This window comes from Orcinus orca, chromosome 3, assembly GCF_937001465.1.
Source record: "Orcinus orca chromosome 3, mOrcOrc1.1, whole genome shotgun sequence".
In the NCBI taxonomy this organism is placed as follows: Eukaryota; Metazoa; Chordata; class Mammalia; order Artiodactyla; family Delphinidae; genus Orcinus; species Orcinus orca.
Genome location: NC_064561.1, coordinates 184,988,968 through 185,008,974, shown reverse-complemented (window position 1 = coordinate 185,008,974; position 20,007 = coordinate 184,988,968). Strand labels below are relative to the sequence as shown.

Here is a 20,007-nt window from a genome sequence, read left to right as displayed (position 1 = left end):
TGTGGTTTTCTTTCTTTTTCAATCTAATGGACGAAAAAAATATCTTGCATTCATTTGTGTTTCCCAGATGTTCATGAAACTGGGCATGTCTTTTTCTTTTTTTTATATATAAATTTATTTATTTTTTTGGCTGCGTTGGGTCTTCGTCGCTGCGCACGGGCTTTCACTAGTTGCGGCGAGTGGGGGCTACTGTTCATTGCGGTGCGCGGGCTTCTCATCGCGGTGGCTTCTTGCGGAGCACGGGCTCTAGGCGCGCGGGCTTCAGTAGTTGCAGGACGTGGGCTCAGTAGTTGTGGCGCACAGGCTATAGAGCACAGGCTCAGTAGTTGTGGTGCACGGGCTTAGTGGCTCCGTGGCATGTGGGATCTTCCAGGACCAGGGCTCGAACCTGTGTCCCCTGCATTGGCAGGCGGATTCTTAACCACTGCACCACCAGGGAAGTCCCTGGGCATGTCTTCATATGCTTGTTGCCCACTTGTATTATTTTTTTAAATAATTTCATTTATTTACAAAAACAAAAACAGTTCACCCACTTCTCCCTTCCCCCCACAGACAGCCCCCCCCCACCTCACCTCTGGTTCTAATCTGTTCTCTGCATCTATTAACTTGGAGATATATATTCCACATATGAGAGAGATCATATGGTATTTGTATTTCTCTGACTTATTTCGTTTAGCATAATGCTCTCCAGGTCCATCCATGTTGTCACAAATGGCAGACTTTCATTCTTTTTATGGCTGAATAGTATTCCATTGTATACATATACCACATCTTCTTTATCCATTCATCTATTGATGGGCACTTAGGTTGCCCATATCTTGGCTATTGTAAATAATGCTGCAATAAACATGGGAGGGCAGATATCTTTTTGAATTAGTGTTCTCATTTTCTTCAGATAAACACCCAGAAGTAGAATTGCTGAACCCTATGGTAGTTCTAATTTTGATTTTTGAGGAACCTCCATACTGATTTCCACAGTGGCTGCACCAATTTACATTCCCACCAACAGCGTACAAAGTTTCCCTTTTCTTCACTTCCTTGCCAACACTTATCTCTTGTCTTTTTGATAATAGCCATTCTGACAGGTGTGAAGTGATATCTCATTGTGGATTTGATTTGCATTTCTCGATTAATGATGTTGAGCATCTTTTCATGTCTCTTCAGGGATTCTGCCCACTTCCTAATTGAATTTTTTTTTTTTTTGCAGTTGAGTTGTATGAGTTCTTTATATATTTTGGATACTAGCCCCTTATCAGATATATGATTTGCAATTTTTCTCTCATTCTGTAGTTTGCCTTTTTTTTGTTTTATGACTTTGTTTGCCATGCAGAATCTTTTCAGTTTGATGTAGTCCCACTTGTTTATTTTTGCTTTTGTTGCTTTTGCTTTTGGTGTCAGATTTTTAAAAAATCATTGCCAAGACTGATGTCAGGGAGTTTACCACCTATGTTTTCTTCTAGGTCTTAACGTTCAAGTCTTTAATCCATTTTAATTTTTTTTTTTTTTTTTTTTTTTTTTTGCGGTACACGGCCCTCTCACTGTTGTGGCCTCTCCTGTTGTGGAGCACAGGCTCCAGACGCGCAGGCTCAGCGGCCATGGCTCACGGGCCCAGCCACTCCACGGCATGTGGGATCTTCCTGGACCAGGGCACGAACTTGTGTCCCCTGCATCGGCAGGCGGACTCTCAACCACTGCGCCACCATTTTTGAGTTAACTTTTTATGTGTGTTATAAGATAGTGGCCCGGTTTCATCCTTTTGCACGTGGCTGTCCAGTTTTTCTAGTACCATTTATAGACGAGAGGGTCCTTTCCCCATGGTATATTCTTGGCTCCTTTGCTGTAAATTAATTGACCATCTATGCATGGATTTATTTCTGGGTTCTCTATTCTGTTCCATTGATCTATGTGTCTGTTTTTATGCCAGTACCATAATGTTTTAATGACTACTGCTTTGTAATATAGTTTGAAATCAGGGAATGTGATGCCTCCAGCTTTGTTCTTTTTTGTTTGTTTTGTTTTTGTTTTGTTTTTGTTTTTGCGGTACGTGGGCCTCTCACTGCCGTGGCCTCTCCCATTGTGGAGCACAGGCTCCGGACGCGCAGGCTCAGCGGCCATGGTGCACGGGCCCAGCCGCTCCACGGCATGTGGGATCTTCCTGGACCGGGGCACGAACCCGCGTCCCCTGCATCGGCAGGCAGACTCCCAACTACTGTGCCACCAGGGAAGCCCTCAAGCTTTGTTCTTCTTTCTCAAGATTGCTTTGGCCATTCAGGGTCTTTTATGGTTCCATACAAATTTTAGGATTTTTTTGTTCTATTTTTGTGAAATATGCCATTAGAATTTTGATAGGGATTGCATTGACTCTGTATATTGCTTTGGGTAGGATGGACATTTTCACAATATTAATTCTAACAATCCATGAGCACAGAATGACTTTCCACTTATTTGTGTCTTCTTCAGTTTGTTTCATTAATGTCTTGTACTTTTCAACATACAGGTCTTTCATCTCCTTGGTTAAATTTATTCAGAATTTTTGATGCAGTTGTAAATGGGATTGTTTTCTTAATTTCTCTTTCTGATATTTCATTACTAGTGTATAGAAATGCAACAGATTTTTGTGTATTCATTTTGTATCCTGCAAATTTACTAAATTTATTAGTTATAAGTTTTTTGATGGAGTCCTTAGAGTTTTCTGTATATAGTATTGTCATCTGCGAATAGTGACAGTTTTACTTCTTCCTTTCCAATTTGGATTCCTTTTATTTCTTTTTCTTTTCTGATTGCTGTGGCTAGGAATTCCAATGCTGTTGAATAAAAGTGGTGAGAGTGGGCATCCTTGTCTTATTCCTGATCTTAAGAGGGGATGCTTTCCACTTTTCACCGTTGAGTGTGATGTTAGCTCGGGGATTGTCATATATGGCCTTTATTATGTTGAGGTACGTTCCCTCTATAGCCACTTTGTCGTGAGTTTTTATTATACATGGGTGTTGAATTTTGCCAAATGACTTTTCTGCATTCATTGAAGCGATCATATGATTTTCAAATTCTTCAATTTGTTAATGTGGTATATCACATTGACTGATTTGTGGTATTGAGCCATCCTTGCATCCCTGGGATAAATCTCACTTGCTCATGATATATGATGCTTTTAATGTATTGTTGAATTTGGTTTGCTAGTATTTTGTTGAGGATTTCTGCATCTGTGTTCATCAGGGATATTGGCCTGTAATTGTCTTTTCTTTTGGCATCTTTATCTGGTTTTGGTATCAGGGTAATGCTGACCTCGTAAAATGAGTTTGGAAAACTCCCTCTTCTCTCTTTTGGAAGTTTGAGAAGGATTGGTATTAATTCTTCTTTGAATGTTTGGTAGAATTCACCAGTGATGCCATCTGGTCCTGGACTTTTGTTTGTTGGAAGGTTTTTGATTACTCAAATGACATTTTAATGTAATTCAGAATTTTAAAAAGGATGTAAGTGTCTGAAAAGAAAACATTTTCTCAAGAGAGTGGCTACTGCTTGATGTGGCCAAATGCTCCTCACACTAGAACCACCCAAGTGGTCATTGGGGGTTTGCATCACCCTGTGAGTGGGCTTTGCCCTCAGGTCCAACGCCATGCTGCCGTCTCCGCAGGTACGTCCCCGTTGCAGGTGCTCCTGTGCCAGCCCCTCCCCCAGGTATGGCCCGTGCCTTTCCCCCCACAATGGAGTGAAAGTCCTCTCAGGATCTGCCTGCTGAGAAAGGCAGTAACCTTCCTACTGGGCCTTCAGGAGAGGAGAGACGCCACCAGGTGGGCAGGAGCAAGGAGGGACGTGGTGGCTTCTACCTCCCTGTGCTCTTGGGCTCTGCCTTCTTTGCTCACCTCTGCATATCTCCTTAGCTGTGTTATGCTGGAACCCTGTTTCAGCCACATGGACTTTGCTATTTCAAGAAGCTCTTGGAAAGAGAGTAGGCACAGGGCAAAATTTGGAAATGGTTTGATTTTAACTCTAAAGAGTAGAGTAGCTTCTGCTGTTTGTGTCTGTGGAATTTTCTTGATGAGACCCAGCCTCTGGGTGGTCAGCAGGTAGGACCCAGCATGGGCATGGCTGGGCCCAGCAGCTGTGGTGGAGAAGAGCCCAGGGATGCTGCGGTGACCCAGGACCTCAAATTTGGGGCAGGGCTGGGCACACAGGTGTCTACTAGTGGAGAATGTCCCTGACAGCCCCCGCCCCACGCTGAGGAATAACCCATTCTTGTGAAGCTGGAGAGGCTGGGAGGCTCGTCGGAGCAATTCTGAGGCACACGGAGCAGCCCAAGTGGGACCACGCCTCCCACTCACCCCAGTGCATGTAATTCACTTGTTCCTGTGGACCCGCTCAGCCCCAACACTGAATGTGCCACTTGCAGCCACGATGGGTTTTACCTGTACCTGCCCAGCCCGAGACTGGTGGCCCTGAGGATGCCCAAGGTGACGTTGGCTGCGAATGCAGTTGTGGGCATCTGTCAGGGCCCAGGAGCGTTCCTGTGCTTCTCGTGCTGCAGACGGCGTGGCTCTCACGCAAAAGCAAACTGGGAAAAGGAAACACGCTCAGCAGGTGAAGAGCAGAACAGAGTGCCAAGGGCCAGGAGGGCGTGAATATGCCACACGGCAAACTTGACTGGGCTCCTCCCGGTGAGCCTGGGCGGGCTATCATCTGCACAAACCTACCTGGTCTTCCCAGGGGCCAGAAGTCGCATTGAATGGGGACATGATGGGGACCATGATGGACACTCTGGGACCACCGTCTTCGCCTCCCCTCGTCCCCTGTGGTGGACTTATCATTGCACTTCCTCCAGGAATTCAGCAGTGCTTCCTGTTGACCATCCTGGCAAGGAGGGGATGCAGATTCAGGGACTTCCACTTCTCTTTCCTACCTTAGCAACTCTTGTTCCAGACGGTTCTTTCCAATTATATACTCAGAGACTAGGAGACACCTGCAGGCCCAGCAGACCCTCTGTGCAGTGGCCGTGTCCAGAGACCCGGAGACGTCAGCCTGCAGCTCCCTCTCTCATCAGCTGCCACCCGCTAGATCCCAGGAATCCCCTTCTCTCTCCACCAGCCGCTGGCAATCCCACGGGTGAGCGCAAATCCTTGATCTGCTGGAGGGCCTGCCGCCTCCTTCGGAGCGCCCGAGCCAGTGGCTGGCGTCTGAGCCCCGCTTTCTCGGTTCTCTGCTCCCACTGCGCTCACAAGCCACGGCACAGCACAACCCAGTGGTTCCCAGGCTTTGCCACACACGGGAGTAGAACAAGGCAGCTGTTCTCACCATGGGGCCCGGGGAGAGAAAGCTGGTTTGCAGGGAGAGAAGATTAAACAGACACGCAGACATCTGAGGCCAGGTCATTACTGCAAGGTTCCCAGTGTTGGTTTCTAGCCATTTCTGGCTCTCCTCTGAGGTCCGGCCATCACTCTCCATCCTTGCCCTGAGGTGCCACAAGGTAGCCTTAAAACAAATGCCCCCTAACTGTGTAAGTAGCAGAACTGACCCCTGTTGTTTGCTACCAAAGCCCTGATGTCTAGGGAAGCAGGACAGCTATTTTTGTCGTATGCCAGGCGGGGAAGAGCACTTTTGGCATCAGCCCAGAAAACCCGCTCAGTCACTCGAAAAGGACCTGGTTTCACATGGATCAGGGCAGTTCTGAAGCCAAGCTGCCTGGGTTCATACTAGCTCCAGGACCACCTGTGTGACCTCGGGCAGGTTGACTTTCCACCCCTCACCTGTAGAATGAGGGCTGCGGAGAAGGGCTCACACCACAGGCCTGAGACCGTGGGCCTGAGAGGCCTGCTGACAGGTCGGCCCTCGGCTGGCATCTGGGACCTGGATTTGGGAGGGTTCCCTCCACCATCAACTGGTAAGAGTGGATCACTGCGACCAAACCCTGCCAACAGCTTGGACACCTGCTTTCCTCTGGGAGTTTGGAATTTGGGCCTGTGCCAGGCAGAGGGTGCCTGTGGGACCGGCCCTCCGCAGAAACCCTGGACGCTGTTTCTGAAGAGCGTCCGCATGGCCGTGTGACCCCTGGGAGGGAACTGGAAGCTGCACCTCGTCTCCCCGCGTTGCCCATGTGCCTGTCCCTTGAGTCTCAGCTGTGAGTACAACCATGTGCTGAGTCCTGAGCAAGTGTGGGGTGGCCTTGGGGACCCGGAGCCCAAGGGTAAGAACAGTGCTCAGGGCACAGCACTAGGGGTCAAGGTGACGTGAGTGATGTGCGTAAAGTGCGCAAAGGCCGAGTCATATTAACTTTATGGAAAATGGGTCTAAGTTTGCAGTAAAAATTGAGATAATCTGTTTAAAAATGTAAAGAGTAAGGAATTACACACATAAAAAGTGGCACTGTTGCTTTTAAATTGAGGTGTTTTAATCATATGTCATTGCTTATAAACACACACAAGGGTATCAACTGGAAATAAGAAACACTGTTTCCCCTTTGGCGGGAAAGAGCGTCAAAACACCACAAAACCTTGACGGTATCACTACCTTCCTTTCTCATCTATTAGGCAGTTCTATCCACTACCTGACAACTTCTAACTGTAATTTTAGGAGAGAGAACAATAATTTGAGGAAAAAAAGAATTTATTTAGGGAGTGATAAAAACAGACAAAAAAACGACTTACAGTAAGGATGAGTATTATATTTCACATTCTTAGAAACAATTTTTCCCTAAAGCTATGAGGTTATCCTGTTCCGCTGAATAAAATATTGACGGCTTAGAACACGCTTCTGAGAGACTGTGTCCTTAGCCGCTGAGGGGGACGGAGAGTCTCCTGAGGCCTCGCCGTCCTGCTCGGAGGGTGGTGGGAGTGGAAGGCCCCTGCTGAGAGGTGGCCGTGTGCATGCGTGGCCACAACACAGGGAGTGCTGGCGGAAGGAAAGCATCGGATAACCCAGAACACACAACAGTCTGACGCTGAGCCATTCACCCCCGTCTTACTTTTCCAGTATGGCTCTCTCTACGCTCTTAAACTTTTTCAGTTCGACCAGTAGTTCCCAGTATCTGAGATACAGCCACATAAGCCTCCCATTTCGGCGCTTGTTGGTGTTCCAGATGTCACCACAGTACGTGTCGTGCTTGAATATGTCGGTCAGGCCAGCTGCCATCTCTAGGTCAGCAGCAACTGGGTCGGTGGACGCTCGGCCCAGCAGGCTCTTCTCGATCTCCAGCCGCTTGTGGCGAGGGAGAAGCAGACTGCAGTAGACGCTCTGTCTTTCCGTGAGAGCGTCCTCGAAGTCTCTCAGCAGAAGCCTGGCCCTCCGCTGCCACTCCTCCTCCTTGCCCAGGTAGCTCAGGTACACGCTCCGCAAGGGCTGCCCCTTCTCCTGCAGGGCCCGAGCCCGCTCCTGTTCCAGAAGCTTCTTCTCTTCTACCATCTTGCGCCCCTGAGAGATGAGGGCTTCTCGGTAGCTAGTCGTTCTGTTTTGTTCCTTTTCAAGTTCCAGGGACAACTGTGCCACGGCCCGCCGACTTTCTGAGATCGTGGCGCGGTACTTGGCTTCGAGGTCCCGCTGGAAGGCAGCTGTTCTCTGATGGTATGCTTCCCTCTCTCTTTCTATCTCTTTTCGGGACTCCCTAGACCAAATCCAACCTGACACAAAGAAAGTGGAGGAGGAAAACACACATGATGAAAAGTCAAAGCTCAAGTTCTATAGTATTTATTTACAGAAAACATAAAGCAGCTAAGGACGGGACTTCAATAAAATCTTAAGTCCCAAGAGGTACAAAAAAGACAACATTTTGAATGAAGCTATACAACTGCAAAGCTCTTATCTTAAAATCAGATAAGGGCTCCCCAAAGACAAGCACAACAAGGCTGCAGAGACCCCTTTCAGCCTCCTCCTAACGTCTGATGGCTGAGTAAAGTCACCGCTGCCTTCCTTTGTTCCCAAGCCTACCACCCTGTGCCTACTCTGGCTACGGTGCCCCAGCATACTATTGGCAAGGGTTAGAAATGAGTATGGGTGAGTGTGCTTCACAGAGTGTTGGCTAGGCTATTAAGAACTGAGTAAAGTTCAAAGCGTGTTCAGCTTTGCCTGGTCATCACTAGTAAACAGCTGAAGCCCAACGTGTTTGCTTCTGTTCTGATAGGGGGTCATGTAAATAAGGAGTCGGAAGTTCAGCCTTAAGACGAGGCTCCACTGTAATCTAACAAACATGGGACAGAAGGGTGCAGGCAACTGGGGTGGGTAATGCCCCGCTCTGCCCCACAAAGTGAGAAGCCACCAGGCCTCCGGCCTCTGCTGCACGGAGAAGTCCAAGGACAGAGAAAGGGAGTCTGATGACCACAAAGCCTGCGGCCAGCAGGTGCCTGGGTCTGGGTGTCGTCACCAATCCTTCCCCGTCCCGCCAATAAGAGGCCGGTGTGTCCCGGTAACAAGATAAACGTCAGCGCGCGGCTTTCACTGCTACAGGACCTCCACCGTGTTCTGTACCGGCGTTCCTGCTCAGTAACTTCATAAACGTTGGGGCAGCTACGCCGAGTCCTCGTTTCTCACAATGGTAACCTGTCCAGCCTGTACGTGCAAAACGCAGCACAGATCCAAGTCCTCTGGAAAACAGAAGGATTGCCCAACAAGTCTAACTGGCAAAGTTACCAAGAGCAGCAACTTAAAGCATCACTTATGCCCAGCTCTCCAAACACAGCCAAGGCGGCGCACGCGTTTCTCTCCTGCCTTCTCTAACTCCCTACGGCGTCCGTCCCCCTTCCGGTTCTCTTGCTGCTCTCTGGTCCCTTCCCATCAACACCCGAGGTGCTGTCCTTGCTTGCTGTGTGGCCTTTCCCCAGGTCCCAGGGAAGCCCATCTAGTCCACAACGTCAGCCGTCACCTCGCGAGGACAGCGTTCCCGCGCACCTGAGAGCCTCTTCACGTGCGGTGCTGCTGCCCCGATTCTACAACCAGGAGACCAAACTCGTCCTCCCGCAACTAAAGCAGCCCCTAGTCCTATCCCAGCTGACAACTCCTACTCCAACGCACATGCCATCTTTGTCTCCTCCTTGGGGCTGACCAGGAAAGAAGGGGCCATAGTATGACTCAACACGCCCTGGAGGCAGGCAAAAGGTATGCATGGAGAAGAGAGGAGAGAAGGACTAATTCAGTTTTGGGTGAATGTGGACAAAGTCTGGAAGGCCAGTAGGAGTTGGCAGGAAAGGTCCCTCTAGGCAGAATGAACAGGTACAGGAGAGCTTCCAGGAGCTGCTGTCCAGGGGCACAGGGCTTATGCCAAGGAGACGCTGGAGCAGACGCTGGGAAAGCCAGACTCCGCTCAGGAAGCGGACTGACCTGATCTGACAGCGCCCTGGCTGTGATGAGAAGATGAGGGGGCATGGGCGGAGGGGGCAGACGGGAGGCCAGAAGCAGAGCGCCAGTCCTGCTATAATAACCCAAAGGCAACACTGCTCACACGATACACACCCAGGCACACACCGGCCCTCAGACCACAGAACACCTCTCATCAGGAAGGCCTCCTGGAAGAGGTGGCACAGGGACGTGGAGACAGGCTGGGTGAGGAGGTGGCCGGGGGGTACGGAGACCAGAGTGCAGGCTGGTGGACCGGACGTCTGGACACCCAGCTCTGGTCCGTTCGGGGAGTCCCGCCTCATGACTCTGCACAGACACAACTTTTTCGAGCCTCAGTCTCAGAAGGCTTGTGAAAACGCTGGGGCTCCTGCTTTTGGGAAAATGGAAGAGAAGTACTCTCTCCTATTCTCCCTGCTAAGAGCAACAAAAAACCTGGACGTCGTATGTAAAACTAACACAAGACGACCCAGAAATGCGGAGAGCGGCAGGCAGACTGTTGAGGGGCCTTGGCACCCAAGGAACACCGTGCTGGTGAGTCCCTGGGGGCTTCACTTTGCCTTGTAGATCCCAGACTTAAAGCTGAAATGCCAATGATGCAGATTTCCTTTAAAAGCCCCCACAAAAGTCTGCTCTCTCTGGCCAAACAACTAGCAAAGGGGCTTAGCAAGACAGAAAACTTTTAAACAATAACCATTCTGCCCCTGCTACGTAGCACAGAAGACACTGTGACCCACCTCCATCCATGTGGGCAAAGCCTGAGGGGCGGTGATGGTGGCAGAGGAAGCCATGTGGGGATTCTCCCGTGTGGAAGCATCAGCAGATCGCAGGGGAGCTGGACCTCCCACTCTTGCCCAGCAGTAACAGGGGACCCTTCCTTGGTGTCAACAGGCTGGAGGACGAGTGGGGAGCCTGGGCGTCCACTCCCACCTGGGAGTGAGGAGGCAGTGCTACCTCTCCCTGTCCAAGAAGCCAGCCTAAGAAGATATGAATGAAGAACAGCCTCATAATACCACAAATGCCCAGGTTTCAGCTGGGAATCACTCTTCATAACAAGAGTCAGGAAGATCTCAAGGTGACTTAAAAGGTAATCAGTTGATGCCAATACCAAGATGACAGAGATGTTAGTGTCATCTGACAGTTTAAGGCAGCCATTGTAATATAAAGTCTAAGCAAAGATACAGAAAGTCTCAGCGGAGAAATAGAAAATATTTAAGAAAGCAAACGGAACTTCTGAAACTGACAAAGGCAGGAACTGAAATAAAAAACATAATGTGAAACAGGTGTGGAGAAGAGGACCCCACCAAGATACTCAGTACAGCTCCTGCGAACATGGACATGAAGATGCGAACAAAATACTAGCAAATACAGTTCTGCAAATATATAAAAAGAATGACATGGCATGACCAAGTGGGGATTACTTCAAAAATGTAAGACTGGTTCAACATTCAAACACCCATCGCTGTAATCCAACAAATTAGCAGCCTAAAGGAGAAAAGCTACATGATCATATTGACTGATACAGAAACACAACACCCATTCATGATAGCAACTCAGAAAAATAGGAACAGAGGGGACCTTCCTTGTCTTGATACTCTATGAAAGCCACAGCTAACATATACTTAGTGGTGAAAAGACTGAATGCTTTTCCTCCAAGATCAGGAACTATCCAACGACGTCCCAGAATTCCTGGCCAGTGCGAGAAGGCAAGAAAAGGAAATAGAGGCCAACAGACTGGAAAGGAAGAGACAAAACCTGTCTCGTACCTCACAGAAAAATGAACTCAAAATGGATCATGGACTGTCATGTAAAATGTAGAATTAAAACTGTAGGAAAAAACACAGGAGAGAATCTTTAGGATCAAGGGCCAGGCAAAGAGTTTTCAGACATGGTATGAAAGCATGACCCATAAAAGGAGAAACTGATGAGACGGACTTCATCAAAATTAGAACTTTTGCTCCATAAAAGACTCCAGTAAGAGTCTACAGACTGGGAGAAGATATTTGCAAACAAGACAGCCAACAAAGTACTAGAATCTAGAACACAGTAAAAACTCTCAAAACTCGGGAATTCCCTGGTGGTCCAGTGCTTAGGACTCCACGTTTTCACTGCCAGGGCGAGGGTTCAATCCCTGGTCAAGGAACTAAAATCCCACAAGCTGTGTGGTGACAACAAAACAAAACAAAATGCAAAACAAAACACAAAACAAACAAAACAAAAACCTCTCAAAACTCAACATTAAAAAAACAATCCAATTAGAAAATAGATTGAATCTGAAAGACAGGATTCAAGGAAGCGGATACACCGATGGCAGATAAGTATATGAAAAAATGCCCAACATCATTAGCCCTTATGGAAATGCAAATTAAAACCAAAATGGGGTTATCACTATACACCTGCAAGAACAAGCAAAATAAAAACAATAGTGATCACACCAAATGCTGTTGAGGATGCCAAGAACCTGGATCCCTCATACACTGCTGGCCAGAAAGCAAAATGGTACCGCCACCCTTTTACTTTCTTCAAAAACTGAACATCAACTCCCAAGGAGGCTGACAAGAGTAGGTAGTTTTTATGATTCAATGACCTGCAGTGTCTGCGTCTTAGTGAAAGACCCAATTGCAGCCCTAAGGGCTGCTACTTAGAAACTCACTAGCCTGCCATCTTGAAAACCCCTACCGAATGCTCGGAAAGGCTGCGTGCTGCCTATGGCTAGGGCAATGAACTTGGCGAGTGAAGTGGAAGGCTTAAAATTACACTGACTAAGTCAAAGCAATCTTGAGGGAAATAAACGGAGCTGGAGGAATCAGACTCTCTGACTTCAGGCTATACTACAAAGCTACAGTAATCAAGACAATATGGTACTGGCACAAAAACAGAAATATAGACCAATGGAACAGGATAGAAAGCCCAAAGATAAACCCACGCACCTATGGTCAACTAATCAATGACAAAGGAGGCAAGGATATGCAGTGGAGAAAAGACAGTCTCTTCAATAAGTGGACAGCTCTTCAATAACTGGACAGCTACATGTAAAAGAATGAAATTAGAACACTCCCTAACACCATACACAAAAATAAACTCAAAATAAATTAAAGACCTAAATGTAAGACCGGACACTATAAAACTCTTAGAGGAAAACATAGGAAGAACACTCTTTGACATAAATCACAGCAAGATCTTTTTTGAAAAGATTTGGAAATAAAAACAAAAATAAACAAATGGGACCTAATGAAACTTAAAAGCTTTTGCACAGCAAAGCAAACCATAAACAAGACGAAAAGACAACACTCAGAATGGGAGAAAATATTTGCAAATGAGTCAACGGACAAAGGACTAATCTCCAAAATATATAAACAGCTCATGCAGCTCAATATTAAAAAAACAAACAACCCAATCAAAAAATGGGCAAAAGACCTAAACAGACATTTCTCCAAAGAAGACATACAGATGGCCAAGAGGCACATGAAAGGATGCTCAACATCACTAATCATTAGAGGAATGCAAATCAAAACTACAATGAGGTATCACCTCACACCGGTTAGAATGGGCATCATCAGAAAATCTACCAACAACAAATGCTGGAGAGGGTGTGGAGAAAAGGGAACCCTCTTGCACTGTTGGTGGGAATGTAAATTGATACAGCCACTATGGAGAACAATATGGAGGTTCCTTAAAAAACTAAAAATAGAATTACTGTAAGACCCAGCAATCCCACTACTGGGCATATACCCAGAGAAAACCATAATTCAAAAAGACACATGCATCCCAATGTTCACTGCAGCACTATTTACAATAGCCAGGACATGGAAGCAACCTAAATGCCCACCAACAGACGAATGGATAAAGAAGATGTGGCACATATATACAATGGAATATTACTCGCCATAAAAAGGAACGAAACTGGGTCATTTGTAGAGATGTGGATGGACCTAGAGACTGTCAAACAGAGTAAAGTAAGTCAGAGAAACAAATATCATATATTAACACATATATGTGGAATCTAGAAAAATGGTACAGATGAACTGGTTTGCAGGGCAGGAATAGAGACACAGATGTAGAGGACAAACGTATGGACCAAGGGGGGACAGCAGGGGTGGGGGAATGAACTGGGAGATTGGGATGGACATGTATACACTAATATGTATAAAATAGATAGCTAATAAGAACCTGCTGTATAAAAAATAAAATAAAATTCAAAAAAAAAGTATTACACTGACTGACGTATTAACTAATTAGTGTTGCGGCTGGGGGAGGCTGAGTGGCTTTCATGTGCCGTTTGTTCCTGCAGAGACTCACCTCCGGCTTCTGCAGCTTTGCATAGTAACTTTTATTCTTGAAGTTCCTGCTTTCCTATACTTTTGAAATGATGCTTTTTGTCCCTGAGAAGGGTTGAGGAATATTGTATTTTCTTCTTTTTGGTTATCTTGCTTAGGTAATGCGATCAGAGGAAACTTTTAACTTTGCTTTCTTGTAAGGATTCTCCAAAAATGTGTTATTGCAAGATTAAGAAATCATATCGAACATATGGGTGTTAAGTAGCCCCCTAGCACAGCCTAGAAGTAAAGGCGGACAAATGAAGCTGATAAATGCTACTCGTCAGCCTCTACTTTCTCTACTCAAACCTGCTCACCTAAGAAATCCAGGCACACAAGGCCACTCCATAAAAAGTACCACTGCCTGCTCACTTTGGCAGCACATATACTTAAAAAAAACAAAAAACTGGAAAAACACACAGAAGACTAGCACAGCCCCTGCTGGAGGATGACACACAAATTGGTGACGTGTTCCATATAATTTAAAAATAAAAGCACCCCTGCGACGGAGGGCAGCTTTTTCCCGTTTCTCATATTCTTAAGTGCCTACCCAGAACCATGGGGTATGATGTAGGGAAGCACAACATGCCACCCTTAAATGGGCCCCTTGGGCCTTACTAAGGTTCTCAAGGGGCAAGGGAACCACCCTCATCACCAAATGATTCTAACCGGAAGCGGAAGGTAACAGATTAAATCTGGAGCTGCAAGAGAAGCCTTAGTAGGAGTGCAGAATATCAAGGTTCTAGGCTTGGCCAGAAATATCCAACTGGTGACGATTAAATTAAGACCTGGATGGGAATATCCCTGTAACCAGCAGTAACCAAAATGGGGGGCCACTGGTCTAACCACAGCTGACATTTGGGGCCTGACAGGAGTTTGGGGGGGAGGCCTTCTCCTCTCCTAAGCTAAATGAGGGAAGGTAAAACGTTGCCACATAGGTGAATGGGTGTGTCAGTCATTTGATATCATTGAGGCGGCTACTCAATTCTTAGGGGGAAAAAACCTTGTTTCTTCTGGCCTTAAGAGAACAAAGTCATCCTAGGAGGCATTTGCCTCACTTGCCTATGCCTTTAAGATGCAAATGTCTACCAGATCTTCTCCGGGAACCCTTATCTCCAGCATCCTTCTAAAATGCAAATTTCAAAAAAAATAAATAAATAATAAAATGCAAATTTCGGGCCTCCCAGGTGGCGCAGTGGTTAAGAATCCACCTGCCAATGCAGAGGACCCGTGCTGCAACTCCTGAAGCCCGCGCTCCACAAGAGAAGCCACCACGATGAGAAGCTGGCACACCACAACGAAGAGTAGCCCCCGCTCGCCGCAACTAGAGAAACCCCGCACGCAGCAACGAAGACCCCATGCAGCCAAAAATAAATAAAATTAAATTAAAAAAAAAAAAGAATTTGGGTTAAAAAAATAAAAAATAAAATAAAATGCAAATTTCAAAAACGGGGTAGGTAATCTGGAACTTGACTTGTCAAGGACGAAAAGAAATCCTAAGTGTCTTTTCTGTAAACATTAGAAAAAAGGGTTTAGCCATCTAGACAGGTGACCTTGATTTGATCCATCTGCCAGAAGCCCAATTTGAATCCAACCCCTTGTAACTGATGGGTTTTACCTTGTTGTACCTGACTGAGGGCTGAAATTTTCAAATGAGAACTATAAGGTCTCTGTGTTTGTTTGTGTCTTTGTATGTATCTATGTGTGTTGTAGATGAATAGTATTACCAAAATTAATTTGTAAAGAAGCTCTACTTAATTGACTTAAAAAAATTAAGTGCTTACATAAATAGAAATATAAAACTGGCCAGAATGAATTTCAGGTTCACGCAATCCAGGAAATATTCAACATTAAATTAATATCTGGTATTGAAGGAGGCTTAAACTTGTTGATTTGATTAATACAGGTATGTCTTTAGAGTCATCAATGTTAAGTATAGTACTTCTGCTGTACCTAGGTTTACTAGAGGTCAAATAAGACCTTATTGTATGTTGCAAATCTGTCAGCAAGAAAAGTAACTTGAAGTGGGAAAAAAAAAAAACTTTTAAGGAAAGATGTATGTTTTCAGTAAAAGAAGTTAAAGAGTGAGAAAAAAAATACTGGAAAAAAGAGTTGGACATGATCTTGGGACTTCCCTGGTGTTCCAGTGGTTAGGACTCCGAGCTCCCAATGCAGGGGGCCTGGGTTCGATCCCTGGTCGGGGAACTAGGATCCCACGTACTGCAACTAAGCCCACATGCCGCAACTAAGCCTGCGCGCCTCAACTACTGAGGTCACGCTCTAGAGCCCGCGTGCCACAACAAGGGCCCAGTGCAGCCAAAATAAATAAATAAATAATAAATAAAAAGAGTTGTACATGATCAAGATTCTCTAAGATTGGATTAAACTTAGTTGGGTAAACGGCTTTTGTTGGGAGTGGGCTGGGGCAAGACGGGATTTGGTTTCTCCCTGCAAAGTTTTCTTGAATGACTGCTTTTAATAACATGAGTTACTTCGCCTTAAAGGGATCTGTATTTGCTTTCAAGATCTGTTTTAACTTTGGTTAAGAAATAAGTATTGTCTCTGACCTATGATCTTATTTGACCAAGTCTTTTAAAACTTTTTGACAAACTTCCCAATATCAAATTTTAATCAAAGTTCTTTGGATTTCCAGCTAACTCTGGGGTACTTTAGAAGGTCCCTGAGGTAGCTCAAAGAAAAACATTTAACTAGGATTATTTCGTTTGTTAAATTAAATGTAATCAGATGGTTAACCACGCCTTTTAAGTCTTTTGTCATTTATAGATAGTTATTGTTGTACTCTGATGCTGTTACAAAAAAGTGCTTCATCATCAAGAAGATTCATGGGAAGGCTAAGGAAACAGTTACAACACTTCCACATCAAGACAATGGCTATGCAAGGATTCCAGCCCATACCGACTTAAAACAAGGAGCTGTCCTGCTCCTGGGGCCCCTAGATCAGGCATCCTAGAGATTTTTACTCCCTGACAGGCGGGGTCGATGCCCCTACTCAGCCTCAAAGCAACTTCAGAAGATGGACCATCACCCCTCTGCTTCCCACAAAAATATGGGAGTAAAATCTCCGACGGGGGAATGAAACAGGAGGGAAGGGGGCAGGGCACAACCTTTAAAAGAATGACACAGCCATAGGACATGACAAAAACTGGTTAGAACCAACTAGGTCCAACAGTGCAGACGAGTTGACTTTCAGTAGACCTTGAGCCTCATTATACGCTCATTGTAATACGTTAGCATATGCTAAATGACACACTCACCAGTGCTAGGACAGTTCTGAGGCCAACCATAAAAGGTCAAAACGTAGGCTGTGGCCCAGTTCCTGGAAATCCCCACCCCTTCCCCAAAATAATTGGAATAACCCTCCCCCTCATTAGCCTATGAAATTACCCAGCCCATAAAAACTAACCACTCCATATTTCGGGGCCTCTCTCGCCTTCTGAGATGGCCCATAATCTGTCTGTGGAGTGTGTTTCTCTCTAAATAAATCCACTTCCTACCTATCAAAAAAAGAAATAACATGTCTCTTTGGCATAGGGATTATTTTCAACTAGTTATTTTCTAAGAAACAGCAGACATGGGAGAAACTTTGAAAGCCAAGTAGGAGTTACCCTTTTGTAAGAAACACTTACATTTATAAGGGAGTTCTGCATTTGTAAGGGTGTCTCCCTGGCTGTACCAGGAAGAGGCTGACCAAATTTCTGGAAACTCTTATCATAGGAAAAGGCTAGAGCTTATATCTGCATAACAACCTTACCCTTGATGATTGCACTTTTCCTAGTCTCCTCTGGTAACTAACTCTCCCCAACCTCAACATCCTCTTTTGTCTTAAGCTTGGGATGGTATTTAAGGTGAGGGATTATGCCATTCTCAATTTTCCTGAGTCTCTCCTATGGATACATGTTAAAAACTTGTTTGATTCTCTCCTGTTAATCTGTCTCATATCAATTTAATTCTTAGACCAGCCAGAAGAACTTAAAAGGGTAGAGAAAAGTTTCTTCTCCTGCAACAGTGACAAAACATAAAACCAACCCCTAAACATCAGGAAATTCATCATGTAGTAGGCATATAAGCTAAGACCTGGAATAATTACAATTGACTGGTGACTGGTAATTTCCCCAAAGAGGTACAAAGTTGATTCAAAGTAGAGAGAATTTCTGGCCAGCCTGAGCAGAGGTTTCATGGATGAAGCCTCCCAAAGGCTGATTTCCTAAACATTACACAGACATACAAAACCAGTTTTCTTTTACGCCTGTTTTATTCTGCCTCATCAGTGCTTATGAGGGCAACTGAAGCAAGGGAGCCCCCCTCAGAGCTGTGCAGCCTTGAAGGGAGCTAACAGTTACTGAACTCACTCCACACAAAATGCCTCTAAATATCTTCTTATTTAACCCTCACTTGCATTGAGGCAGTTATGATGGTCAGAGAAACTGAGGCTCAGAGGTAAATAATTTGCGCACAATGTACCATATGCGAAAAAACTAGGGTGTACACATGCATCTCTGTAAACAAAGACTGCTGCCCGCCATTTATGATTAAGTCATTAGCCACAGTCACTGACCTACAAGTTCAGCCGGAAAGGGATTCAGGGTGAATGCACTCTGTGTTTTGGATACATGGGACCCTACAGCGTTAAGATACATGACTAAGAGAGACTTTCAGTGGCCCCAAACTCCTGCATCCTCCCATACACAGGTAAGCGCTAAAGCCACTAACTTGACACACCTGGGTTTCTGTGGCAAGCACTAATCTTTTACCCAGACGTGTGCTGGACCACATGTGTTTCCTGGCTCCTCCCCTGCCTCTTCAGAGCAGTTCCTAACAGCTATCTGAGAGACTGTATCCTGGGCTACGGTCTTCATAGCTCTCACATTGTACATTTGTTTTTACGGTCAACATCTGTCAGGTTCCAAAGCCCAAGATCTTAGAGCGCCACACTTTCAGCCCAGAAAACACACATTAGGAAAACGATGACTTACGAAAAGCAGCCAATCCCAGCATTGGAACCAACAGGGCATAATTCCATCTGCTTCCATCACCCCCATCAGCCCTGGAACTGGGCCGGATATTCCAATTTGGGGGGTCATTTAAGTTATTCATGGAGATACACCTTGAAGTAAATAATAAAACCATTAAACACACACAAAAAACAAAACACATTGGTCACAATTATATCACCTACATGGCTGTGAGACTTTTTTTCTTTCAAAAAATTTTGTTCAGATCTAGGTATGCGCTGCACAGCACTGAGCCTTATGGGATTAAAAGAAAAAAACAAGACCTCAGACAAAAGCAACTCACAAACCGTGGGGGAGAAGATGTGTCTCAAATAACTGAAATACAAACAGGACGAAGCAAATATAGTCAAAAGAAACTTAATTCAACTTCAAAGACTCTTAACAGGCTTTTCAATAAATACTTGTTCAACACCTAAAGATATAAAATTCTAACTGGCAATAAAGCAATGACATACACACAAAAAGGCTCAGTACTTAAGGAGCTTGTGGCGAGCACAGAATAAAAAAGAGATCTAAAGTAGTGAAGCTCGTAACCCTCATAGGGGAGGTCTGGGAGCAGCATTCCCTTCCCCCCAACCCGGTAAACCAGGGAGCACCAATCCCCGGGCCGTGGACCGATACTGGTCCGCGGCTTGTTAGGAACCGGGCCGCACAGCAGGAGGCGAGAGGCGGGAAAGTGAACGAAGCTTCACCTGTCGCTCCGCATCCGCCCCCATCGCTCGCATTACTGCCTGAACCATCCCCTCCCCCCACCCCGTGGAAAAATAATCTTCCACGAAACCGGTTCCTGGTGCCAAAAAGGCTGGGGACCGCTGCCGTAAACGACAGGGTCCGCGCGCCCCCAGCCCCACCCCACAGGGTTCATGCCCGCCCGATCCCATAAATAACAAGGCCTGCGCCCCCCACCCCGACACCGTAAACTATATTATGGAGTTCGCGCCCCCCCAGACCTCATGAACTGGAGGGTCCGCGCCCCCACCCCCCGGTAACCTACAGGGTCCGCCTCCCGGAACGCGCAGTCCTAATAAAGCAGCGGAACCCGGCACGGACCCGCGGGACCCCTAAACGTCGGGAACTCCCTCTCTGTCCCGGAGAGAAAGCGGGGCGAACACCACGTTACCTGCGAGCACCGGTTCATCTCCCAAAACTGCCGTAAACTCGAGAAAATTCGAACACCGTCTGGACCGAAGGAGAAATCAGGCGAGCCCGTGAAGACCCCCGACCCCAGACCCCCACCTACCTCCGGCCGGGAGGTCTCGGCCCCTGTGCCCTGAGCGCCGCCGTCCGCTCGTCCCTCTGCGCAGGCGCCGCGTTGCCCCGTCGGCCCCCGGCACTGCGATGTGCGC

General features: G+C 46.3%; 1 protein-coding gene and 1 non-coding gene across 3 annotated transcripts; one reads left to right on the top strand and one right to left on the bottom strand.

Annotated features, from left to right (window-relative positions):
* Positions 1–6,357: 6,357 nt before the first annotated feature.
* Positions 6,358–20,003, bottom strand: CCDC127 (coiled-coil domain containing 127). Of its 2 annotated transcripts, none has more exons than XM_012534718.3 (3): positions 19,902–20,003; positions 18,623–18,753; positions 6,358–7,604 (listed from the first exon to the last, which is right to left on the bottom strand). In XM_012534718.3, the coding sequence occupies exons 2-3, from the start codon at positions 18,741–18,743 to the stop codon at positions 6,949–6,951; spliced, it is 777 nt and encodes a 258-aa protein (XP_012390172.1). In that variant the 5' UTR covers positions 18,744–18,753; positions 19,902–20,003; the 3' UTR covers positions 6,358–6,948. The 2 variants fall into 2 exon arrangements, with proteins under 2 accessions (XP_012390172.1, XP_004274572.1); XM_004274524.4 differs by having other exon boundaries at positions 19,782–19,920.
* LOC117203084 (U6 spliceosomal RNA) lies at positions 14,001–14,111 on the top strand. The gene has a single exon (XR_004485684.1). It is a non-coding gene; the product is annotated as a U6 spliceosomal RNA (small nuclear RNA).
* Positions 20,004–20,007: the final 4 nt, after the last annotated feature.

Excerpts from the sequence above, each read along its gene's own strand:
- CCDC127 (XM_012534718.3), bottom strand. The coding sequence starts at position 18,743 with ATGAATAACTTAAATGACCCCCCAAATTGGAATATCCGGCCCAGTTCC. Across the intron at positions 7,605-18,622 it reads GCTGGGATTGGCTGCTTTTC|GTTGGATTTGGTCTAGGGAG; the intron begins GTAAGTCATCGT and ends TCTTTGTGTCAG.